This window comes from Globicephala melas, chromosome 12 (assembly GCF_963455315.2).
Source record: "Globicephala melas chromosome 12, mGloMel1.2, whole genome shotgun sequence".
Taxonomy (NCBI): domain Eukaryota; kingdom Metazoa; phylum Chordata; class Mammalia; order Artiodactyla; family Delphinidae; genus Globicephala; species Globicephala melas.
Genome location: NC_083325.1, coordinates 8,895,476 through 8,922,088, shown reverse-complemented (window position 1 = coordinate 8,922,088; position 26,613 = coordinate 8,895,476). Strand labels below are relative to the sequence as shown.

General features: G+C 44.0%; 1 protein-coding gene across 1 annotated transcript in view; it reads left to right on the top strand.

Annotated features, from left to right (window-relative positions):
* The window catches only part of VWA3B (von Willebrand factor A domain containing 3B), a 216,764-nt gene that overhangs the window by 80,173 nt on the left and 109,978 nt on the right, over nucleotides 1–26,613 (top strand). Inside the window, exons 8-10 of the mRNA XM_060309302.1 lie at nucleotides 556–681; nucleotides 17,020–17,210; nucleotides 24,752–24,906. Of these exons, the coding sequence (XP_060165285.1) occupies nucleotides 556–681; nucleotides 17,020–17,210; nucleotides 24,752–24,906 (472 nt within the window). The remainder of the gene's footprint in view (nucleotides 1–555; nucleotides 682–17,019; nucleotides 17,211–24,751; nucleotides 24,907–26,613) is intronic.

Genomic DNA, 26,613 nt, shown 5'->3' with positions numbered 1-26,613 from the left:
TATATTAATTAAGCCATATCATTAAAAAAAATGTCATACAGCCAAACCAAACCCTTAACTGAGACAGGAGAGGTCCAGAAAAGGAGGCCAAAGAATTGTTATTACATTAGGGAAAAATAGAGTTGTGAAGGTGGTTTCAAAGAAGCAGGGAATCTCAGCTTAATCAAGAGAGGTGAGGGGTTGTTACTTCCATATACCGTTGTTTCCCTTGCTCACAGTGATCACCCTGGCTTTTATTGGGTGCCTTTGAATATTTTTATTCTTTATCTTATTTGAGTATTATCAATAAATTCATCTTAAAATATCCTGACTGCCACAAATATTTACTTTATAAGGATTTATTACCTCCTAAGGTCTGCATTTACGGTTTCTTGAGATGACAGCGTTTTCTTAGGGATCTCACTTCTGAATCTCAGAAAGACGTTAGTGGAGCAAATGGAAGAGGGTGTTCAGAAATATTCTAGAAACTTGGCCGGGCTGTGCCAGGCTTGCTAGGACCACCAGAGCATTCTGGGGCCTTCCACAGCTGCCTGCTCACACGTGTTTCCCTTCCAGGAGCTGGGGTCAGAGAGGACGTGTTTCTCATCTGGAGGGAGATGCAGGAAGCCAGCAGCACGTTGGCCCAGATCCAGAGTCTGGTGGCTGAGCCTCCCAATACTGACGTGGCCACAACAGATCACGGTGGGTGCTGTTTACGGGCACGAGTGTAAAAGAGTCATAACTGCTACTGGTTGGGGATGGGGGCTGTTTCCATGTTCCTTACTTACCAAGGAGAGCTCCTTAGCCCAGCTCCTGAGGGGACTCTCCAGAGCTCTGCTGTGCTCCTTGTGTGTGTGTGTGTGTGTGTGTGTGTGTGTGTGTGTGTATCAGTGTGTGCACATGTGTGTGTCTGCAGTTTGTCAAAGCAAAATCAGAGTTCTATTCAGGAACTATTGCAAGAGGGGAAAAGAGACCTCAGTATGGAAGTGGGCTCAGTTATGAATAAACATGGACCAGTGGGGATTTACAGGCAAGGAGCAGGGTGGAGGGTTGGTGGGTGGAAAATTACCAAGAAGAAACATCAGGGTTAAAAGGGGATTTCTGGCTAAACCTATCTGACAGGATTCTTGCTGAAGGCGGGCCGGGGTGATCAGACATCACCTGGGGGACAGGGGGAATGAGGAATTTGCTCAGGTATGGGGGGTGGGGGATCCGGGTAAACTGTCTTCTCAGGATTTTTGCTAAAATTAGGCTATGCAAAGACAAACACGGAAGTCCATAGGTCAAGATCCAGTTGAAAAGAGGATTCAGAGGAACCTGGGTTTGGAGTGAGAAATCTGGTTGTAAATCCCAGCTCCATCACTAGATTAACCTGAGTCTATCTCTTTGAGCCTTAGTTTATTCTCCTGTTAAATAATGATAACATCAGTCTTAAGAGATTATTGTAAAAATTAAGTAAAATAATGCATGCTTTGCACCAAACAGGTACTTGGTAAATGTTAGCTCCATCTTTTCTCTTTCACAGTTAGGGCAGTGAGAATACTGATTCTTCGTCCTGAGTTCTTGAGTTAGTAAAGGATTTTCCTCTGTAGGGGACTGGTTTCATTTAGGGCACGGCTGGTAATAACAGTAGTTAACAAAGCACATACCTTACATGTCAGGCAGTGTTCTAGGCACTTCACAAGTATTAGCTCATTTCATCGTTACCACAATCTTATAAGATAGCTGCTACTTTTATCTCCATTTAAGGTTAAGTAACTTGCCCAAGGCCATGCTAGAAGTAATGAGGCCAGGATTCAAAACCTAGTTCTTCAGTAAAAATACTGATGTCTGGCTCCCAACCCAGACATTCTGATTTAATCCATAAAGGATGCAATCTGGACATTGGGAGTTTTGAGAGTTCCCCAGGCAATCCTAGTGTGCGGCAAAGTTTGGAAGCCCCTGCCATGCTGTATTGCCTCCTGGTACCCTGCCTGTGTCACAGAGGCATCAACAGGGGAGGAGAGCAAGAAGGCCAGGCTGGCTGGGGTCAGGGATGCAGTTGAAGAGGAGAAGCGGGGAAGGGGACACGAGTAGAGGGAGGAGGAGGTAGAAGGCATGGGTGAGCTTGCCCTGTGCGACTTAATAAATTTGGCAACAGTGGCTTTTTCCTGTGAGTGGGTGTCCTGACTTGGGTCTGGGGCAGCAGCAGCTGCAGTTGCTTCCCCAGGACCGGCTGTCTGGGGTTTCCAAGGAGGGGCCCAATCAGGCTTGTCTGGAGGGGCTACTCGCTTGTGGTGACACCCGTCCCCCCTCAGCGTGAGCTTAGAGTCAAGGACTCAGAGAGTCCTCTGTCATCCTGAGAGAATGAAAATGAAGCAGGGGACCTGGGATAAGGCAAACATTCATGCCAGACAAATACTCGCTGCTAAGGTATTTGGGGGAGTGCTATGGACTGAAATCTGTCCCGCCAAATTCAGATGTTGAAGCCCTAACCCCAGTGTGTCTATATTTGGAGAAAGGGCCTTTATGGAGGTAAAGTTACATGAGATCGTAAGGGTGGGGCCCTAATCTAATAGAACTGGTGTCCTAATAAGAAGAGAAAGAGACACTGGAGACCTCTCTCTCTTCACATCACATGAGGACACAGCCGGAAGGTTGCCATCTACAAGCCAGGAAGAGATGCTTCACCAGAAACCAAACCTGTAGGCACCTTGATCTTGGACTTCCAGCCTTCAGAACTGTGAGAAAATAAACTTCTGTTGTTTAAGCGACCCGGTCTTTAGTATTTTGTTATGGCATATTGAGCAGACTAACAGAGGGAATATTGAAGCTTGGGGTAATCTTGAGGGTTAACAGAAGGTTTTTAGATGTTGTTTCTAAAGGAAACAGAAGAGCTATTGGCCTCTGTAATCTTTAGAAAGATAGATTGTCATCCCTTTGTTTCAATCTAATACACACACAGAACTAAAAACCAAAATAACTCCAAGCATAAACTTTCAAAACATGCTTTTTTGGGGGGGGGGGCTGTATTGGGTCTTAGTTGTGGCGCACAGTCTCTCTCGCTGAGGCACACGAGCTCAGTAGTTGTGGCACGCGGGCTTAGCTGCCCCGCAGCATGTGGGAACCTAGTACCCCGACCAGGGATTGAACCCGCGTCGCCTGCATTGGAAGGCAGATTCTTTACCACTGGACCACCAGGGAAGTCCCAAAAGATGCTTTAAATGTACTGTTTCTATTTTTTTTTAATTTATTTTATTTTATTTATTTTTATTTTTGGCTGCATTGGGTCTTTGTTGCTGCACACTGGCTTCCTCTAGTTGCAGCGAGTGGAGGCTACTCTTCGTTGCAGTGCATGGGCTTTTCATTGTGGTGGCTTCTCTCATTGAAGAGCATGGGCTCTAGGCGTGCGGGCTTCAGTAGTTGTGGCACGTGGGCTCAGTACTTGTATTTCGTGGGCTCTAGCGCTCAGGCTCAGTAGCTGTGGCGCATGGGCTTAGTTGCTCCGCGGCATGTGGGATCTTCCCAGACCAGGGCTCGAACCCATGTCCCCTGCACTGGCAGGTGGATTCTTAACCACTGCGTCACCCGGGAAGTCCCTATCATTTCTATTTAAAAAGGAAAATTTGGTCAGGACCTTTCCACTGTTGGATACCAAAAGAAGCTTTTGTAACCTTGCTTTGGCCCCAAAGGCCACATGTAGCGTCTGACTTGCCCCTGTTGCTGCCCACAGCCCAATGTTATTGAAGCACAGGCTGTGTCAGCCCAAGACCCTGCGTCTGCTTTGTGTGAGGGCAGCAGCCATTTTCCATGTTTGGCTGCCCAGGGCCTGCAGGCCAGAGGAGATATGGTAGCCATCTGGAGAGAGGAAGGGTAGGATGGAGGAGATCAGGTGAGCTGTCATTACACGTGGAACCTCCATGTGAATTAGACAAAGTCTTCCTTCCTGGACATAGCGGCCCCCATCTGCCCCCTGGACTGGGTGCACTGGTTCAGGGACCAACTGGCACCTATAGGACCAGGACCGGGAGGGCAGTTCCTGGCAGGGATGACTCATCAGCCTGATACCTGGAATAAGAAGATGGGGAGGCCACACAATCTGGCCGTTGGTAATTTTGACCTCTTTTAATTACCAAGAGCAGTGCATGATAATTCCCTGAGGGGAAAAAAAAACTGACAAAAATATATGAAACTTTGGTTTTTAAAGGCGCTTGACACCAAGCAACCAAGGCCAGTGGTCTCTGAGATACAGGAAAATCCAAGGTAAACTCTGATTGTCCCAGCTTAATGCTTAGTGCTCTGAGAGAGTTTCCAGGCCATTGTGTAGGGAGAAGGATCCCAGGTAGACCAGAGCAAACTTCCAGGTTTGAGAGACAGAGTTAGGAGTCCAGGGAGATCAAGATATCAAGATTTCACAGGACAAAGTACCAGAGAGGAGAGAGGTGCACAGAGAGAGAACTCTGGAAATCTGCAAAGAGCCCCTCTTGTGATTTCTGCTCAATATTGATCATTCTATGAGGAAACTACCTGAGGCTGGGGAAGATCCTTTGGAAAGAATTAGAAAGAAAGGGTTTAGAGCTCACACTGGGCCAGGAACAGTGCCTGTTCTTACTAGCCTGATTGGAAAAATTTATAAGTCACAGAGCACTGGGTAGACTACTTGGGAAGGTCTTGCCTCAGTAATGGAGACTGACTAGCCTTAAACTGAGCTCTGGGCCCTTCTAAGAAATCATCAAAGCAAGACATGAAAGTAGAGAGTTCTTTATGGGTAACTTAACTGCATCTCAGAACAAAGCTCAAGAAGATTTATAAGAATATAAAATCATCCAGTACCTAACAAGGTAAAATTCACAGCAATTGGTATCCAATCAAAGTTTACTAGGCATGAAAAGAAGAAAACTGACACAGATGTTAGAATTGGCAGAAAAAGACATTTAAACAGTTACAACTGTATTCCATATGTTCAAAAAGTTAAGTGGAGACAGGGAAGTATTTTTAAAAAATACATGTTGAACTTTTAGAGATGAAAATTTTTAGGGAAGAAAATATCTTACTTGGAAACATGCTGAATGGGATCAATGGCAGATTAGACATTGCAGGGAAAAAGATTAGTGATCTTGAAGGCATAGCAATAGAAACTATCCAAAATAAGACATACGGAGAAAAAAAAACCAATAATAAATAAAAAATAAGAACAAATAACAAAAGAGCGTCAGTGAACTGTAGGACAACTTCAAGTAAACAAATGTAGATGGAATTCCTGAGGAGAGGGGAGGAGGGAGAACAGAAATATATTTGGAAAAATAAAGATTGAAAAATTTCCAAATTTGATGAAAATTATAACTTAGAGATCCAAGAAATTCGATGAATGCCAAGTACAAGAAGGTGAGGGGAACTGTACCAAAGGACATCACAATCAATTTGCTTGAAACCGCTAAGGAAGAGAAAATGTTAAAAGCAAGCAGAGCAAAAAAGACATTTTCTGTAAAAGGAACAGAGATAAGCATGACAGCAGATTTCTTGCTGCACGTGAAAAGACAGTGGAGTAACATCTTATTTTTTTTTCATTCAGTACCTTAAACTCGCAATCTAGAATTCTCTATTTTGTGAAAATATCTTTCAAAAACAAAGGCAAAATAAAGACATTTTCAAATGTACAACAGCTGAAAGAATTTATTATCAGCTCATCTGCACTGCAGGAAAAGTTAGAGGGAATCCTTCAGGCAGAAGCAGCATGTAATACTTTGATATGGAGAGAAATGAATGGCGACACGGTTCTACACAAAGGAATTAAGGACACTGGGAATAACGGCGTGGGTAAATAGGCGGTATTTTTCTATTCAGATGCCGTTAAAAGACAGTCGACTGTTCAAGCTAAAATAATAACAGTGTACTGTGGGGTGTATACCATGTAAATAAAAGTTAAGTGTATGACAAGAGTAGCATAAAAGCAGGAGGGGAATAGCAGCATTATTCATAAGTTCCAAGGATGAACAACCCAAAAGTCCACCAACAGATGACTAAACAAAGGGTGGTATATACAGACAATGGAATATTATTCAGCTTTAAGAAGGAAACTCTGACACATGCTACAACACAGATAAACCTTGAAAACACTATGCTAAGTGAAAAGCCAGACCCAAAAAGTGGTTACCTGGGGCTGGTGGGATTGGGGAACGGAGGGAGTCACTTAATGGGTACAGAGTTTCTGTTTGGGATACTGTAAAAGTTCTGGAGTTGGATGGTGGTGATGGTGATTCAACAGTGTGAATGTACTTAATGCCACCTAAAACTGGTTACAATGATACATTTTGTGTTATGTGTATTTTACCACAATTGTAAAAACAGCAAACCACTGCATTGCAAAAAAAAAAAAAAAAAAAAAAAGTCCAGGAGGGGAGAAATGGAAATATGCTATTGTAAGGTTCTTATACTATGTGTGGGGTGATATAATATCAATTGAAATTAGACCATGATACATTGAACATGTGTTCTGTAAACTAAAATAACCACTAAATAACAAAGCAAGCCAACAAACAAGATAAATTGGATTTGAAAATACTCAATCCAAAAGCTGTCAGGAAAAAAAGAGAGAGAATTAAGGACAGATGGGGCCAATAGACAACAAATAGCAAAATGATTGACAGAAACCTAACCATGCATATGGCAAAACTTACCAGTTCGTACATTTTAAATGTATATGGTTTATTGTTATCAGTGATCAATTATACCTTAACACAGCTCTTAATAAAGTAACACAGGAGGCTGTGCATCTCTCCTGAAGTGCTGAGCTGTTCAGAGACATTGGTGTTGGCATATACGAGCATTCTATGTGTTTGTGTCTGTGTGTGTGCCAGGTATGGCTCTCAAACGATAATATGGCCTTTCTCACAAAACGTTCAAGAATTTGTCCAAAGTTAGGGAGACTTTACTCTTCTTTGGATGATGCTTCAGCTCAAAGCATTTCAGGAACTCTGCATTTGCAGTAACCTTCACAGACATTTTATGACTCACTAGAGATAATTAGTCTAATCATGTTGTGTAGTGATGCCGAAATTGGACTCCGCATACTTGGTTGGTTCAGAATATCAAACTCAATGCCAAGAGACAAGGAAAAGGCAAAAGGTCCACTCAGGCTCTGTAGGAAGTTCCGTCAAGGAGCTCTACGGGAGTTTTGAGCATTTTTTTTTAACAAGTGGAGAAAGAGACAATGCTCATTTTTATTGGCATTGTATTAAATAACTGGCTGGATTTCCCTGTAGTCATTGGTGATGGTGAAGTACACAGGTTTGGAGTTACAAAGACATTAATCTTGGCTCTGCCCACTCCTGTGTGACCCTGGACAAGACATTTATTATCTGTGCCTCAGTTTCCTTATTTGCAAAATTGGGATAATGATAATACCTACCCAATGTGCTGTTGTGAGAATTAAATGAGAAAATATATGTAAAACACTCAGAACCGTGCTGACACATAGAATGTAATGATAGCATAAAAAAAGTTTGATCCATTTATTTATTCTTTTGTTTATTGAATGCTCACTATACGTAGCTCTGTGCTAGACAGTGAGTATAATGACGAAAAACGGACATGGAATGGCCCCTAATAAAGCAGGATCTTGTACCATTTCTTGTTCAGGAAGGGTAGAAAATCAGAAGCACATGGAAGTATAATTCCCACCTGGGGAAGTATGACTAAGGAAAGGTGTGAGCTCCTGAGGTTTTTGGGGTAAAGGAAAGCCTCGCTGAGGAAATAACATTGGAGCTGATATCTGAGGGTTGAGGGGGTGAGTTAATGAGATGAAGGGTGGGAGTAAGGGAAGAATTTACGCTAGGCAACAGAATAGCGCATGCAAAGGTCCTGAGGCAGGAAGGAGCATGGCACTTTAGTAGAGCTGGAAAAGATGAGTGCGGCCAGAGCTCAGAATTCAAGTTAGCAATTGGCCTGTGATGAGTCTGGAAAAGTACCTCAGGACCAGACCATGCTGGGTCTGGAGTCCATGGCATGAGAAGTCAGTTTTTTTTTTTTTTTTGCGGTACGCGGGCCTCTCACTGTTGTGGCCTCTCCCGTTGCGGAGCACAGGTTCCGGACGTGCAGGCTCAGCGGCCATGGCTCACGGGCGCAGCCACTCCGTGTCATGTGGGATCTTCCCAGACCGGGGCACGAACCCGTGTCCCCTGCATCGGCAGGCGGACTCTCAACCACTGTGCCACCAGGGAAGCCCGAGAAGTCAGTTCTTAATTTCAGACCAGTGGGAACCCAGTGGAAGCTTTTAAGCAAGGGAATGATAAGATCAGATTTGTATTTAGAAAAAAACCACTTTGACTATTGTGTGGGAAAAGATTGGAGGGGAGGGACCAAGTGAGGATGAGGGAAGAGAGTTAGGATGTATAGACAAGAAATGAAAGAATATTGGACTAGGGTGATAGTATGTGAAGATGATGCTAAGTGGGCAGATCTGAGGGAGAATTCAAACATTGAACCTGGCAGGACTTGGGTTAAAGAAGATATAAGTGTCAAAGCTAAGCTCCTAGATGAATACTGACGAAGCTGATTAATAAGCAGCAAGTGAGAGTGCTAGAAAGGGCCAGTATTTTGTTTAACTCAAGCATACGTTTTCTCATGTGTAGTGAGCTCTGTATTTTCTAGACAAAAAACACAAACAAAAACATCTGCATAAGAGTAGCATGTAATGCTTCCACAAATCAGTGTTAAGGCTCTCCCTGAAAAAATCCCCCCAAAATGTGGAAGAAGAATTATTTCATTAGGATTCTGTAGATGTGGTGCATTTAATTCAGGAAGGTTATTGGAATGTAATACAAGATATGATGAAATGTCAAAGCTAGAATCATGTTAGAAAGTGACTGTGTTAAATGAAAATAAAAATTCAACTTATCAAGATTTGTGGGATGCAGCAAAAGCAGTGCTTAGAGGGAAATTTATAGCATTGAATGCAATTAAATTAAAAGAGAAGACAGATCCAAAGTCAATAAGCTTCCACCTTAGGAAACTAGAAAAAGAGGAGCAAATTAAATGCAAAGTACACAGAAGAAAAAAATGATAAAAACTGGAGCAGATATTAATGACGTTGAAAACAAAATCTGTAAAGAAAATCAACAGAATCAAAAGCTGGCTCTGGTTCTTTGAAAAGATCCATAAAATCAATAAACTTCTAGTCAGGCTAGCTAAGAACGAAAGAGAAAACACACAAATTACAAATACCAGCGATGAAAGAGGAAACATCACTAGGGATCCCATATTAAGAGGATAGTAAAGGAATATTATGAACAACTCTGTGCCTACAAAACTGATAACCTGGATGCAATGGACCAATTCCTTGAAAGGCACAGTCTGTCAAATCTCCCACAAGAAGAAACAAACAATCTTAATAGGCCTATATCTGTTAAAGAAATGGAATCAATAACAAACAACTGTCCACAACAGAAAGCACCAGGCCCTAAAAGTGACTCCTGAAAGCATCAAGAGACAAGTGACTCATCACATGCAAGTGATCCCCAGTACAATTAACAGCTGATTTCTCATCAGACACCATAGAGGCCAGAGGCAGTGGGATGAAATATTCAAAGTGGTGAAAGAAAAAGTCTGTCAATGAAGAATACTATATCTGGGAAAATTATCCATCAAAAGGAGGAAAGATTAACACATTCAAGATAAAAACTGAGAGATTTCATTGCTAGAAAACTTGCCCTATAAAAGATAATAAAGAAAGTCTTTAAGGATGAAATGAAAGGGTATTAGAGAGTAACTTGAATCCACATTAGAAAGATAACTACATGGGGGGCTTCCCTGGTGGCGCAGCGGTTGAGAGTCCGCCTGCCGATGCAGGGGACACGGGTTCGTGCCCCGGTCCGGGAGGATCCCACACGCCGCGGAGCGGCTGGGCCCGTGAGCCACGGCCGCTGAGCCTGCGCGTCCGGAGCCTGTGCTCCGCAGCGGGAGAGGCCACAGCAGTGAGAGGCCCGCGTACCGCAAAAAAAATTAAAAAAAAATAGATAACTACATGGGTAAATATAAAAGACAGTATAAATGTAGCTTTTGTTTGAACTTATTCTCCTATTTGATTTAAAAGACAACTGCGCATGGCAATAATTATAAATACGTGTTGATGGGCACATAATGCATGAAGATCTAATTTATATGAGAAAACAGCACAAGGAGTGGGGAGAGAATGGAGCTATATAGGTGCAAAGCTTTTGTGTACCTATTGAGATTAATTTGGCATTTATCTGAACTAGATTGTGGTAAGTTACGATATTAAGTGTAGTCCTGAGGGCAGCCACTAAAAATATAACTCGAAAAAATTTAGTAAAAGAAATGCCAAGGGAATTAAAATGGTATACTAGAAAATATCTTTTTGGACACAAAAGGCAGTAGCAGAAGAATAGAGGAACAAAAAAGATTTAAGACATACAGAAAATAAATAGCAAAATGGCAGATGTGAATCCTACCATATCATTTACTATATTACATAAAAATGAATTATACACTTCAGTTAAACAGCAGAGATAAACACATGGATTAAAAAAAAAAATGTTCCCACCGTATGCTGTCTACAAAATACACACTTTAGATTGAAAGATGCAAATAGGATGAAAGTCAAGGATGGAAAAAGACATACAAATAGTAACAGTCAAAGAGCTGGAGTAGCTATGCTAATTTTGGACAAAATAGATTATAAAACAAAAAATTTTTACAAAGAGATATCTGATAATAATAAAAGGGTCAAGTTACCAAGAAGGTATTATAATTGTAAACATATATGCACCTAACAGCAGATCTTTAAGCAAAAACTGGCAAATTGAAAGGAGAAATAGTTCAACAATAATAGTTGAAGACTTCAATATCCTACTTTCAATAATGATGGAGGGACTTCCCCGGTGGTCCAGTGGTTAAGGCTCCATGCTGCCATTGCAGGGGGCACGGGTTAGATCCCTGGTCAGGGAACTAGGATCCCACATGCCGCAAGGTGGCAAAAAAAAAAATGAATGGAATAACCAGGCAGAAGATCAATAGAAAACTTCAACAACACAATAAATCAACTAGACTTAATAGGTATCTATAGATATCTGTTCCACGCAACGGCATTATAATACACATTCTTCTCAAATGCACCCAGATTATTCTCCAGAAGAGACCATATGTTGGACAATAAAATAAGTCTCAATAAATTTAAAAGGATTAAAATAATACAAAACATGTTCTCTGTTGATGCAAGATCAAAAAAGTGGCAAATATTTTAATTTCCCAAGGGAAGCAGATTCAGATCTCTGTCTTGGTTTAATTCTAGTATTCCCACTCTAAGAGTTGCCATTCTCACTGCCGCAAGAATTTCAGGTTCTTAACCTTAAATTCCCAAACTCCATTAATCCTTTGCTCATTTCTTAATCTTGATTTTTCCACTTTATACTAAACATCTTGAATTGGTCTGTGTTTCTCTTGCCATGTCATGCTATCTTTTAAAGAAATAGTTGCCTCTGGTATAATTTGTGGCCTATGTCACTGATCCTCAACTATTTTCAATTTATTTTCAATGTCATTTTAGACATAGTCACATGAAATGTGTGGCTTTCGAAATTCTTCTCTTGGAGTCCGTGCTCTACTGGTGGGTTCTTCTTAGCCTTTTGCAGGTTTGTCATGAGCTATTGCTCCTTATCTCTCAGTGTCTAGTTGCAGGTATCATCAGAAAGTAAACATTCTTCCTGCAGCTGCCTCATCCACAGCCTACTCGTAATTTTTTGTAAGCTTCCTTCTTTCAGAATCACGGGGCAGAAGAAAAAAAATTAGAAAACAGAACGATATCTTTGAGAGGCATTAGCTCCTCTCCCACATCCTATCCATTATCCGTGCTTTATGTTCTTTCTTTTTACATCTGCTTCTTTTTTGCCTCTTTGTTCATTTAACTTCCTTCCCCTCCTGCTTACACCCCCTGAAGATTATAGGAGTTAGAGAACTCAGGGTTGGGATCGTTTTTTTGCTGGTTTATTGAAGTTGCATAAACCATGGAACCCTTCTTTTCAACAGATTCTACTTTGATTTTTACAAGCATTACAAGTAGGAAGTAAAAATCATTTTCAGGGGAGAAAGGGCCTAGACTTCATCAAGATTCTTTCCCAATCTCCCATGAACGTAATGGTTGCACACGCTAATCATCATTCCCAAGATTATTCAACAGTCCGCTCGGGGCAGACTCTATAGCTGCCAGTTTGGACTCAGGCAGATATTAGAGATGTGACTTCAGGCACGTCACTGCATCTCCTTGTACCCCTGCCCTCGTGTGTGCACCCCCTGGGGCACTCCAGAGAACCTTTACCCCAATCTGCCAGGTGAATCAGTTGTGCAGAATATCAGTGGGTACCTTTCTCTGCCCTTCCATCTCCTCCTCCCCCTGGCTTGGCTCCCCTCCCAGTGCCAGGCAAACGTGCTCAGCCCTCGGTGCTTTAACAAGTGTCGATGAACAGAAGATATCAGTCAGTCAGCAAGTGCAGTGCACAAAGTGTGTAACTGCCCGGAGACAGTCTACTCTCCTGAGCCACGCTGTCAACACCTGTCTCTTGGGCTCCCGACCCAGGTGGGCCTCATCATCCCACCTTCAGAGAACCCTCAGTCCTACCAGCTGCTGCCTGCTGAGCCTGTTGAAATCTCACCCATCTCACCAGCAGGAGTGTCTGGATTTCTTTCCCTGGCAGTTGCCCCCTTTCTCCTTCCTCTCTCTCCCTTCCCAGCTGTCCTCAATTCTTCCCCCCCCTTTCCTTCTCTTCTCTTCTGTTTCCCTCCTTCCTTCCTTCCCGCCTTCCTTCTTTCCCTCCCTCTTTCCTTCCTTCCCTCCTTCCCTCCCTCCCCTCCCTCCCTCCCTCCCTTTCTTCCTTCCTTCCCTCCTTCCTCCCTCCCCTCCCTCCCTCCCTCCCTTCCTTGCTTCCTTCCTTCCTTCCCTCCTTCCTTCCTTCCCTCCCTCCTTCCTTCCTTCCCTCCTTCCTTCCTTCCCTCCTTCCTTCCCTCCCTCCTTCCCTCCCTCCTTCCCTCCCTCCCCTCCCTCCCTCCCTCCCTCCCTTGCTTCCTTCCTCTCTCTTTCCTTCTCTCTCGCTTGCTTGCTTGCTGTTGGACACCACTTCCAGCTTCTTTGTAACTGTCTCACGGTGCCACTTCCCACATGATGTGCTACTTTTCCTGTGCCACTTCCCACGTGCCACTTTCCACATGGTAGCCAAGGGCTGGTTTACTGTCTCATGACACTTGTGATAACAGGGATGTTGGACAGTGTGTACCAAGCTGTGATCTATCAAATAAAAGCCCTACAAAATGTTCTGTGGAGAAAGGGCTTAGACTAAATGCCTTTAGGAAATACTATGCATGCCTCTGCTCATGGTGAGACCCACTGCTGATTCCTACAACAAAGGCTTTGACAAGCCCTTCATTGAAAAACCTGTTGAAACTGTTTATTTTCAAGCTCTCCAAACTTTTTGCTAAGGAACCCTCTTTCTGAGTAATAGCCACTGACATGCAGTAGAAGTAGAGTCTGTGGAACACACTGTGGGAAACATTGAACTTGATGCTCTGTGAGGTTGGTTCCAGATCTAGAGCTGTAGTTTAGTCATTAGCTGACTGTTCCCTTGAAAGGCACATGGGCCATGGCAGGAATGAGGTGCTGGACAAGTAACTTTCAGTGGAGGAGGATGGGCCTCTTAGTCATGGTTCTTCAGAGACACAAAACCAATAGGATATGTGTATATTTAAGTGTGTGTGTGTGTGTGTGTATGTGTATGTATACATGTGTGTATAGAGAGAGAGATTTAAGGAATTAGCTCACATGACTGTGGAAGCCAGCATGTCCAAAATCTGCAGGGCAGGCCAGCAGGCTGGAGACCCAGGGGAGAGCTGGTATTGCAGTTTGGGTCTAAAAGCAGAATTCCCTCTTCCTCAGGGGACGTCAGTCTGTCTTCTACTAAGGCTTCAGCTGAGTGGAGATGCCCACTCACAATACGGGGGATTATCTGCTTTACTCAGAGTCTGCTAATTTAAATGTTAATCTCACTTTTAAAATACCTTCATAGAAACATCTAGAATAATGTTTGTCAGATATCTGGGTAGTGTGGCTCGGCTAAGTTGACACATAAGATTAACCATCGCCAAGGGGAGGGTAGTTATGGTGACTCTAAGTCCTTGATGGCTGTGAGCCTCTAGAGGAGGAGTGGGCACTGATGGACTGTGTCCAGTTTGTCTCTTTGCCGTGGCCCTGGCTGTAGCCGTGATGTTTCGAAAGCACTGGCCGGTAGGTCTTACTCCTTGAAAAATGTTCTGAGATTGATAAGTAGGACAGGGGCCGGGTGGCAGGTAAGTTATCCTGTGACATGGATGTGATCTGCCCATGGATTAGAGAGAATCTAGGATGCACTGTGAGGTCACATCTCTATCATACATAAAGGTATTATCCTTGGCTCCATAGGTGAGAATTTATGTAGCACATTTAATTAAGACAACTGCAGGGGAAAGGGAAGGACCCCTTAGTGACTTGTAATGAATGGATGACTCCCTCGCCACTCCTCTCCTCTCCATGGGAAAATGAGGCTCAGATGGGGGTGGTGTAATTAGCACTGAAAGTGAAAAGATTTCACCCTTTCTCTCCTTTCTTCAGCTTTGGGGCACCTATGCTCTTTGGTTTTGTATGCTTGGCTGCCCCTCCTTTCCTTTATGAAGTTCAAGTTGCTTTGGGGTCTTCCTCCAACCCCTTTTCAGAGAGTAATTGGGAGCCTGAATCATACCCTCAGGGTGACTGCACTGCCTGGTCCTGGGTGAAGCTACAGTCAAAACTTAGTCTCTGGCTCTTTAAAAATCCCTTCTTAGAATTTGTTTGATGTGTTTTTAGGAAATTCTTTTATGATTGGCTTGAATTTATAATTGATAAAAGGCTCTTGTCTTTTCAAAAGAAAGCAACCCAAAAGAGAGCAAAGCATGTGATGGGTGTGTGTGTTGCTATGGAAATAATTGAATGAAAACTTTATTTCCTGCTTACACCTATTGATCATAAAGGAGGGAGGAGAATAAAGTAGGAGTAAAGAGGAGACAAAGGCTTAGAATGTAATCAACAATAATTGAGGAGAAATGGTCACCCAAAGGGTTTCTCCAAGGAGGCTGACCCCACTGACGAAAATGCCTCCAATTTCCTTTTGCTTTTTCCCTGCGATGCAGGAGAACTTGCAGGAGAACCTTGGGATCAGAAGCTCTGGGAAACCTCTGATTTCAGTCCCCTGTGCAGATTGAAAAGACACTTTGTGAATCACGTAGAAACCAGCTGCTGACATCGGGGATGGTGTCCAAAGGGGCTTTTGATGCCAGATTGGTTTAAAGTTCAAAAGCCCAAATCAAGCTTCTTTGAGAAGTTCCAGCTCCAGTAGGTTTCAGAGTGCGTTATTTAAAAGCTGTTCTATTAAAATTTGAGGACATACGTAACATTAATGGACAGATCCTTTATGTGTTATTGAGAAATAATTGACTCTCAAGTGTTTTATTTCTTCAAATATTATTCTAATTATATATCCCCTTAAATATAGTCATGGATAACTATGGGTGATATTTTTGTTTCCCATTAAAAGTATAATTTAACATGAATCTGTCTGACAGAAGCATAAATGGAGCGATCGCCGAATCATAATTTAGAAAGCTCTCTTCATCTCACCCTAGTGTTGGCTGCACAGTATAATCGCCTAGGGAACTTTGAAAAATCTCAACGTCCAGATCAGTTAAAACAGAAGCTAATGCATGGGGCCCAGGCATCAGTATATTTTTAAACTCCTCAGAGGATTCCAGTGTGCAGGGTTGAGAACCACTGATCCAAGTGAAAATAAACTCTGTAGGGCTGGTGGACCTGATACGTGGTAGTACCCGTTTTAAAAACCACCTCTCTGCACAGCACCTTCTCCCGGTTCTCCTGAGGCTCTACTGGTCCCACTGGGGCTAAGAGCTCAGGCTCCTTTCTGCCTTCCTTGCAGGGGCCTCATGCAGACAAATGTTATCGGCCTCTCTCTGGAATAAGAAAGCCCTCATTTGTAGCATCTGCTGATTTTCAGATTTTGTATTATGCTCCCGGCAGGCATGGTCAGTTTCACCACGCGATACCACTGAGCCTGGAGTCGGGAGGGAAAGGGGCACAGTCAGCTCTCACGGGCCAGCTCCAGACACCATGCCTCCTCTGTGCCCACCCTCAGATACCCCACTCTCCCTTAGGTGGCCATAGGGGTTTTGAGCCACATGGATAGATACTTTGCTGTTTGTATGATAAGCTGGCTTCTCCGGTGTTCTGCTCAGGTAACATAACACCTCCTCCCCCTTAGAGAGTACAGATAAGATTTGGCAAACACCAAGGGAATGCGCCTAAGGCTAGGGATATTTGGGCGATTGGCCTTCTTGCTGTAATTGATCATGTGAGCCTGAAGTGAGGCATAGGTACAGCTCCAGGCGCCTGAGCTGACCTGAGGTTCTTGAGCCTGCAGAGTTGAGAGCCAGGCTCTGAATCAGGATAATTTCACCAAGTTAACAGGGGAGCTCCTGTCCGTGATTCCCCTCGCCCCTCGTTACCAGGCACTTTCACATAACTCTTCATATTGAATCACTTCGACACCCTTAGGAAGGCCAAGCAGATGCTATCTGCAGGTGAAGAATTGCACTGAAGCTCAGAGAGGTTAAATGGGGTGACTCACCCAAGTTTGAGCAACTTGCCCAAGCTAGTAAGTAACGGGGCCAGGACTTGAACCCAGAGCTTCTGACCCTACGGTTAATGCTCTCCTGCCTTGCCTATCAGCCACCTCCCCCTCTGCATGGGTCCAGTCAACTTAGGTAGCAGAGGAAGTGAAATGAAAAGTAGCAGATTCCTGCCTTCCAGTCTTGTGAACCAATCCTCTGCCAGTCCTGTTTTGGAAAGCATGCTTCCTGAAAAGAATGTGAGCTAACAGAGAACATGTTTCTTTAAAATATTAAGTTGAGGATGACATATGAAAGTCTTGTGTCATATGAACGGCTGATGAATTGTGATTCCAAAACTACAATTAGGAGCAACCTCTGCCGAAAATGAGTCGAATCCAGAGGACGCCTGGGGCTCTGAGAAGTGGCTACAGAAATATGGTTTGAAATCCCAGAAGCTGTCATTTTATGATGTCATTGCTGACTGCTCCTTCCGCCATGCTGATGGAGTTGTTGATATAAAAGCCAAACCAGAGGACGAGTCGGTGCAGACCAGTGCGGTAAGTGAAGTGAACCCCTAGACGGGGATGCCCTGGGAGGGGCATCGAGGACCAGGGCTGGACCCAGGGCAGGACCAAGGTTGAAAGGCAGCATGAATGCTGCCTTTGAAGAAGGATGCCCCTCTGTTCCCTGCCTTACACTTTTCTGAATGCTACTTGTGGGAGTGGAGCTCAAGTCTGAGAATGGCTTCTAGATATAAGTGAATTAGACAATCATTATACAGAAGCCAGGAGCTGTGCTTATAGAAATTCAGGCATTGGGTCAAAAAAGAAGCCCTTTGTTTCCCCGTATTGAATGGAAGAGAGAAACTGCTGGTGAATATGCCCCAAAGCAGGCATTTCTCCGGTCCTCTTGGACCGTCACTGTATTGGAGCTACATTATTCAAGTGGCTGCCAGCCAGCGTTTACTGGATTTCCAGTAAACATAAAATTATATTCTCTAAGGGGTTATAGCGTGGTAAGGGTCTATGCTGTAAACTTTTGAAAGGTGAACAGCTTCTCAAAATGCCTGGCTCTGGCTCGTAGTGGAAGGATAATGATCTGTGGTAGTGGCTCCTAACCTTCAGGATGCATGAGTCACTGGGTTGGAGGCCGGGCCCAGGAAAGTGCATTTATAACAATCCCCAGAGGATGCGGAAGCTGCTGATCTGGGAGCCACACTTGGAGAAACACTGGTGTGTAGAGCAGGACCCAGAAGACTGTCCGAAGTTTAGAATTATAGAAAGACTGAAAAGTGTCTCCATATGAAACAGAAAATCAGGGTAAAATGAATATTGTAAATTTGTAAAACTGAGGGAAATCTCTTTCAGAAGTTAGTGAAAACCCAGATACACACTGAAGTGAGAGCTAAAATGCAAGCCACAGAGCAGACATGTCAGTCACAGCAGCCCAGCAGAGACTACTTGGAGAGGAAATCAAGGTCCTTCCCAAATGCAGTGTCCCTTTATGTATTCTCTAAGGCTCTGATTCAGTGTCAAGATCATCATTGCGAAACCTCTCAATCCTACAGAGGTGAAACCCCCGTCTCTCTGACACTCCCTCTTAGGCTGCATGGCCACTGGTTCCACACGTCCACCCGAGGAAGCGCTGTTTTCCTTTGGGGCCACGTTAGCCACATGACGTTGTGTTTTTGCCCTCTGATTGCCGTTTACAATGAACTGCAAGGAGGAGAATGTCAAAATTGAATGAGAAAAAATGCAGAATTGACGCAAGACTTGTTTCCTGGCTTACATATTGGGATCCAGAGTAATTGCTACATTGCAGGGAAATCTCATTTGTGGGTTTCCTCCCTCAGTACCGTTTTCTGCTTTTGTAGACCTTATTCAGTAATGTTATTAGTTCAGGAAATCATACCTAATTAAATTTTCATTTTTAAAATACATTAGGCCCTGGATATTTTAAAATATGAATTCGTGTCAGTTTGAACATAGCTTACTGCAGGCTCCCAACAGTGTGGTATGCACAGGTCTTCTCTAATACTGATTTTTTCCTTTGCTTTCTTGACAAATTTAAATGAAATTTTACAGGGATGGTTTGAAGAATTTGGCTTTATAAATGGGGAATTTTACCTCAAACTTCTGACACTAACAAATTATAATATAGTAAAAGTTGAGAAGTGTACAGTATAGCTGCCCTCGTTCACCAATGAAAAAGGGACAATTTTATTATTTATTATTTTTTTTTTTTTGTGGTACACGGGCCTCTCACTGCTGTGGCCTCTCCCGTTGCGGAGCACAGGCTCCAGACGCGCAGGCTCAGCGGCCATGGCTCACGGGCCCAGCCACTCCACAGCATGTGGGATCTTCCCGGACCAGGGCACGAACCCGTGTCCCCTGCATCGGCAGGCGGACTCTCAACCACTGCGCCACCAGGGGAGCCCGACAATTTTATTTTTAGTATTTGGGGCTACGTATCTGAAACTGGATTTATACCTAAAACTGTGATGTGTGTATAAGGTAGAAAGAAACTGAAGCTGTGAAATAGGTTGATTCTTTAGGGTTCCCCCAGACTCCCACTGGGAAGGACCCCCTAGACTTTTAACTGTAAAAACTGCTTTGTAGGTATGGATCCAGGAAATTGAGACACTGAGAAATAAACGACGAAAAATGCCTTGTTGTGTAGCATTTCTAAGATGGATGAGCAGGGGAGGAGAGGAGACAAAAATGCATTTCTAATTAGGGAATTTGCAGGCAAAGTCTAGTAACTTGATGTCTTGGGGCACCCCTTGAAGTCACGTTGCATTCATGGCCACTTATGTTGCTTGAGCACAAAGCCAGCCCTGATGTTCAGAAACCCACTCTAGTCTCATCACTTATTCCTCCAACAAATATTTATTGAGCCTTCACTATGTACCAGGCAGTGTGGTATGGTGGAAAGTACACCGGAGTTGAATGAGAAGACTTGGGTGTAAATACTGCTTCTACCAGTTACTAAATATGAGATGTTGAGCAAATAATTTAACCTGTTTGAGTCTCACTCTGCACATCTGTAAAATGGGTGGTGTAAAGTCTAAATTTGAAAATTGCACGTATAAGCACGATGCCTGGCACTTAGGAGATGCCCACTAGATGTTGCCTTCCTTGTTTTCTTTATTACAAACATGGTGAGTCAGAAAGGAGCATTTATGGAATGCCTACTCACTTTATATGCAAGGTGAATATTTGTGCTCTTGTATCACACATGAGAAAATGAAGTCCCAGGGCCTCCAAGGGGTTGGACAACTCAGCTGAGATCTCGTGGCAGGTAGAAGCAGGGTTTGAATTCACATCTGTTGGGCTCTCAACACTGTGCTTTTCCCATTTGGACACTCTGGTGCCGGACACTTGTGTTCTCGTAACTTCTGGTCTGGTGTGTTTCCATTTGGAAATGCACAGGGCACAGTTGGGAGATGCCACGTGATGGGATTCAGTGTAGGGAGCACATGGTGAGACTGAGAGAGAGGATGTGTTTCTCCTTCCATCTTTGCACTGCGGTGGAGACATGGTTCGCCTCCCTGCCTGCCTTGAGAACATCAGGACTGATCCCATTATGTGCTTCAACCCTGCCTACATCAGTCACCCCTGGACTCCTGGATTCTCATCCCTGTGTGGCTCTGGCATCCCTTCTTTGAGCCTCTTCCATCCCCCACTGACTCCTAAAACCCCTCCACTGTGCCCTCTGGAACTGGAAGTCATCAGCAGACCCTCCGTAGCCTCACATACTCTGAAATATTCCCTTCACCTGCTTGTCTGGGTTCTTGCTCAAGGACCCTAGTTTCTCTCCCATTCTCCCTGGGTCTGTGGGCACAGAGGTGGGTGGTGACCTCCTTGCTTCTCTTTGCTGTTTCTTGATCATTCTCCCTCCCTCTTCCCAGGTCATCAGAATGTACCACCCAAGGTACCTTCTGTATCTGACATCCACTGAGCCTCAGGTCACCCCCATCCATCCTTGAAGATTATAGCTTCTGGCTTGCTGTCACTGGCTCCAGCTGTTTCAGTCCTTAGTGATGTCAGTTTTTTGTGGATGACCCTTCCCATACCCAGACCTTTCATTTCTCTGACCTGTTCAATGACTTTCTCCTCCATTCCTTCTCTTCCATCCTGCCATGGCATACCCTTGAGCTCGTCATGGCAAATAACTGTGTAATCATAACCCACATAATCAATTCCAAAGGTCCCACTCTTTTTAGGTCATCTCCTCTACTACACTAATTCCAGTCTTTCAGCCCCATGGGGATATACAGCTGGTTGTTTCTGTGACCTTTTCTCTGTCCTCTATCCTTTGTCCCTTTCATAATCCTCAGCTACTCCCCATGCCTTACATTCTTGCACTCATCTGGCAAAACCCCAACCTTTGTTAAACCCAGCCTTCTGCCTTATACTCGTGCAATTGACTCTGATGAAGGAAACTGGAGAAAAACACACAGCCACCTGGTTTCACTTTAAATTCCTGACCTCTGATTTCAGGCAGATCTTTTGTGCCGCTGCCCCGCACTCTGCGGGGGTTTACAATCCACTCTGACTCCTGTTCTCTGAGATGCCTGCCTCCTCTCTCCTCACACCTCCAACACCTCCTCCTCCCCACCCGCTCTTAGCAGGAGACCTTGCTTCGCAGTTCACCAAACACTGAAGTGAACATCCGTGAACATTCGCCTCCACGTTACAAATCCCCGGGGCATCTGCACCTGTACGCTCTACCCCTGTTTCTTCTAGGATGGCTGAATCGTCCTCACCAACCAACCCTTCCACGTGTGCACTGACCCCTACCCTCTCTTTCATCCATTCTCCCCCTTTCTAGTCTGTGTCATTATTATTGTCCTCATTTCTAGATCTTTCCCGTCAGCATAAAAAAACATGGTACTTCTCCCATCTTAAAAATACAATTCTTTGACCCCCGTCTTCGTCTCTGGCTCTGCCTCTTTTGCCTTATTCCTCTGTTCATTTTTGGAACCCAGTGCCTCAGTAGTTTTGTAAATTCTTTTTCTCTAATCCCGTAGTTCTCCCGTGCTCTCTTGAATATACGCCAATGAGGCAAAGGTCTCACTCTCCGAGGATCCCTGAATTGCTAAATTCAGAGGTTAATTCTCAGTCTCTTTCCTACTTGACCTGTTATCACCAGTTGCTGTTGTTGGTTACTTCCATGAAATTCTTTGGCTTGCAGAAAATACACTGTCTTGTTTTTCTGCCTAGCTCACTGGCTAACCTTTTTTTTTTTTTTAAATCAGAGAATTTTATGAAACATTTTATTTTTTAAAAAACTTTTTATTGGAGTATTGTTGTTTAACAATGTTGTGTTAGTTCCTACTGTACAGCAAAGTAAATCAGCTATATGTATACATATATCCCCTCTTTTTTGGATTTCCTTCTCGTTTGGGTCACCCCAGAGCACTGAGTAGAGTTTCCTGTGCTACACAGCCGGTTCTCATTAGTTATCTATTTTATACATGGTATCAATTGTGTATAAATGTCAATCCCCATCCCCCAGTTCATCCTGGCTAATCTTTCTCAGTCTTCCTTGTTATTTCGTTCTCATTTTCCCAACCTCTATCTGCCGAAGGGCCTCAAGGCGCAGTCCCTGGACCTCTTCTCTATCTGCTCTCATTCTCTGGATGACCTCATCCGGCCCCGTGGCTTTTAATACTGTGTGCGTGCTGGTGACTTCCAACTTTAAATCTCCAGCCCTGAGTCCTTCCCTGGCCTTTGCCGGACTACTTGCCATGTTACTGGGATGTCTAATAGGCATCTGGAACCTAACACATCGACACTGAATCCCCATCTTTCCCTTCAAGGCTGCTCTCCCATAATCTTCCTCCCATCAATTTATTGCCACTCCACTCTTTTAGTTCTTTGGGCCAAAAACCTGGAGTCATTCCTGACTCCCCTCTTTTATCTCATACCCACATCTGACCTCTCATTAAATCCTGTCAGTTCTACCTTCATAATATATCTGTAAATCAGCATCTGGCCACTTCTCACTATTCCTACCCCTGGTCCAAGCCGCCTCACTGATCTCCTGACTCTGCCCTTGACTATCTACAGTCTATTCTCAGCACAGTATCCACAGTTATCCTTTAAAATGAAAAAAGGGGACTTCCCTGGTGGCGCAGTGGTTAAGAATCCACCTGCCAATACAGGGGACACAGGTTCGAGCCCTGGTCCGGGAGGATCCCACATGCTGCGGAGCAACTAAGCCCGTGTGCCACAACTACCGAGCCTGCGTTCTAGAGCCCGCGAGCCACAACTACTGAGGCTGCGTGCCACAAATACTGAAGCCCGCACGCCTAGAGCCTGGGCTCCGTGACAAGCCACCACAACAAGAAGCCCGTGCACCATTCACTGAAACTAAAGCCTGCACACAGCAACGAAGACCCAACGCAACCATAAATAAATAAATTTATTTTTTTAAAAAACCCGAAAACTGTTTAGAAATGAAACTTTTAAATTGTGAGTAAGACAAGTATAAATTGTGTCATTTTTCTAAGAGAATAGATCTGGAAAGTTCTCATCATAAGAAAAAAATTGTAACTGTGGGGTGATGAAGGTTAACTAAACTTACCATGGTGATCATTTCCCCGTATATCCATATATCAAATCATTATGTTGTACACCTAAAACTAATAAAATGTTAAATGTCAGTTGTATCTCAATTTAAAAACATTGTGTCGCTTCTTATGTTAAGGCCCTTGGATGGTTCCTTTTTTCATTCAGAGGACAAGCCAGAATCATTTCCGTCAGTGAGCAAGCTTCACAGCATCTGCTTCCTGGTCCTCCTCCTCCTGTTTCTCTGGCTTCATCTTGCTCTTTCCCTCACTCACTATGTTTCGGCTATACTGCCCTTCCTAAAAGTCTACAGACATGCTAGGCAAACACTTACCTAAGGGCTTTTGTCATTGATGTGTCCTCAGACTCCCCCTAGACCTCCGAAGGGCCACACGCTTTGTTCCCTCAGGTTTCAGTCATATTTCATCTTCTCTCTTTTTTTTTTTTTGCGGTACGCGGGCCTCTCACTGTTGTGGCCTCTCCCGTTGCAGAGCACAGGCTCCGGACGCGCAGGCTCAGCGGCCATGGCTCACGGGTCCAGCCGCTCTGCGGCATGTGGGATCTTCCCGGACCGGGGCCCGAACCCGTGTCCCCTGCATCGGCAGGCGGACTCTCAACCACTGCGCCACCAGGGAAGCTCTCATCTTCTCTTTGAGGCTTTCCCTTCTAGGTTTTAACTTGCCCCTTCCCCTCCCCTGTCCCTCAGCATTCTCTCTTCTCCTTCCTTGCCTTATTTGTCTCCACAGCATTTGTCATCCTCTGACCTGCTAGATGAGTATTGGTTTATCATCTGGCTCTTTTCCTGTCATGTGAGCTCCATGAAGGCAGGGATTTTGGTCTTCTTTTATGGACTGTGTTCCTGGTGCTTAGAACAGGGCCTGGCGGAGTGGTGCTTGATGCATTTATAAACTGGTTGGGTGAGTGATAGAGACAGTCCTTCGGAAAGCTCTCTTTGTGGGAGGACTTTGTCCTTGGGCCAGTTCCGTATGTCCAGGAAGGACCCTAGATGTGGCATGGGGTTCTTTACTACTTTTCTTCATTTGGCGCTGGGAGTAACAGTGGAAAGATGCTTGGGGTGTCTTAAGTCCCACCTCCTCTAGATCTCCCTGACCCTCTAGTCCATTGTGAACTCTTTCTTCTTTGCCAGAACTTGCCCAATCATTACTGTCTCAACCCAGGACCAGGTACTGGGTGCTAGTGTTCTACACTGCTACTTTCTCTGTGTTTGTATATATTGGTGTGTGCCTGTGTGTGTGTTTAGCATCTCCCTGCTGGAAACATTAGCTTCTCTGGGCACAAGTGGGATTGCCCATGTCTTGCTGACCATCATTCACGACATCCAGCGCAGGGCTCCATATGGAGTAGGCCCCGGTAATAAGTTTGGTTGAACCAACTGTTGAATGATTTTATGGTGGGAGCGAGTGCTAGGAGCTGTGTAATAAGGCAGAGGTGGAGGTACCATCTGGGGACTTTTCTTCTTTGAAAGGTTCCTGAGTGGCTTCTGTCCTGTGTCTTTTCCTTAGGAGACCAACAAGAAGACAGTGCATGCGAAATACTGCAGCAGATTTGTCCATGCTCCCTGGAAGGATGGGAGCTTGGTCCACGTCTGCATTACCAAGGAGAAGTACACATGGTACAGTGAGAGAATTCATGCAGTCCTGGCCCGGATCCAGAGAAGGTTGGTGTGCTGCATGAGGGTACATTGCATGATCCAGTCTCTCTTGAAATTCAAGTCTGCTTGAGCCCTTGGTAAAGCTCAACCAAGAGAAATGACCAATAAGCATTGTTACATCAAGGTTGCCATCTGATAGTTTGCTGTTGGCCTCATTGTTAATAACCAAAGGGGATGTTTGGATGCAGATTCTGAGCTGCCTTGATGCCAGTGCAGACTCTGAAAAACAGCAAACAAAGATGTAGTTATCATGTTGATTGTGCATCACTGTAGGAGGCAAAGGAACACTTCTGCTAATGTCTTGCATTTTCTGTGGGCCTCAGGTGTATAGCGGACTGTATGACACCTGTCCTCTGTACTCTTGAATATTACCTTTCAAGGCAACTGTTACAATGTTGTGAAACATTTATATGCAATGGAATAATATATATATACATATTAGAAATCTGCTAAAAATAACTTCATGTGCTCCCTCTCAACCCTGCTGGTTCTTAAAATATGGTAATGCTCCTAAGAGTCTAGTGTACTAGGCTGTGACCTCAACATCAGCTCCATGGGGTGACCTAGCTCAACGCTTTCATCTCGCTGATGCCAAGGGAGGTGCTCTAGATGATGCTCTAGAATATGAAGACCACGCCCATTTAGGTGCATGGGCCCTAAGGTCAGGTAGAGTTGGATTCTAACCCCAGTCTGCTATTTTCTGTGACCCTGGGCAGGTTAGTCAGTGTCTGTGTGCATCAGCTTTCTCATTTATAAAGCAGGAATGATCATGCCATTTACAGATGTGTTCTGTGGATTAGATTAGATACTAAGTCTAATGAGTTTAGGCTAGTACCCAGCCTGTAGTAGTCACTTGCAATCAGAGCTTTTTCCCTCCTTCCCTGTTTTCTGTTATAAACCACAAGCTGCAGACACCTGTCTCCCCCCGTATATACTCTGCAGAGCCCCAGTTTCTCAAAACCCAGCTGATGACGGGTTACTCAGAAAAAGTAATCCTTGCTTCTGGAGTCTTCTGTGCTTATGGTTTTGGGATTGACTCCCTTAGGAGAGTAGTTTGGATTTCAAATCTGGGGAAAAGGAAGCTGCTTGGAAGACACCCCACCTGGCAGCTCCTGGGTCTGTTTGTCCCTCTCCTCCCACCAGGTATCAAGGGTTGCCGGGAAGGTTTCTCTCCTCTTGTATTTTCTGGAAGACTTCATCTCCCCCTTAAATGTTCATGGAATTCACCATTGAAGCCATCTGGGCCTGGAGCTTTTCTTTGTGGGAAGGTTTTTTTTTTTAACGCTGCATTCAATTTCTTTAAATATACATAGAGCTGATGTTGGTCATTTATGTCATCTTTATTTTCTAAGTCTGACTGGAGATTATCCATCCTATCAATCTTTTCAAAGAACTGGCTTCTGGTTTCACTGTTGTTGTTTTGTTTTGTTTTGTTTCTCTGTAGGGTTTTCTCCTTTCTATGCCATTGATTTCTACTCTTATCTTTATTATTTCCTTCTTTCTCTTTACTCTGGGTTTGAGTTTTTTGAGATAGATACTTAGATCACTGATCTTGACCTCCCTTTCTAACATAAACATTTAATTTTATACATTTCCCTCTGAGTAGTGCTTTAACTGTCTCTCACGAATTTTGATATGTTGTATTTCATTTCATTCATCTCAAAACATTTTCTCATTTCCCCTTTGATTTCTTCTTTGACCAAAGGGTTACTT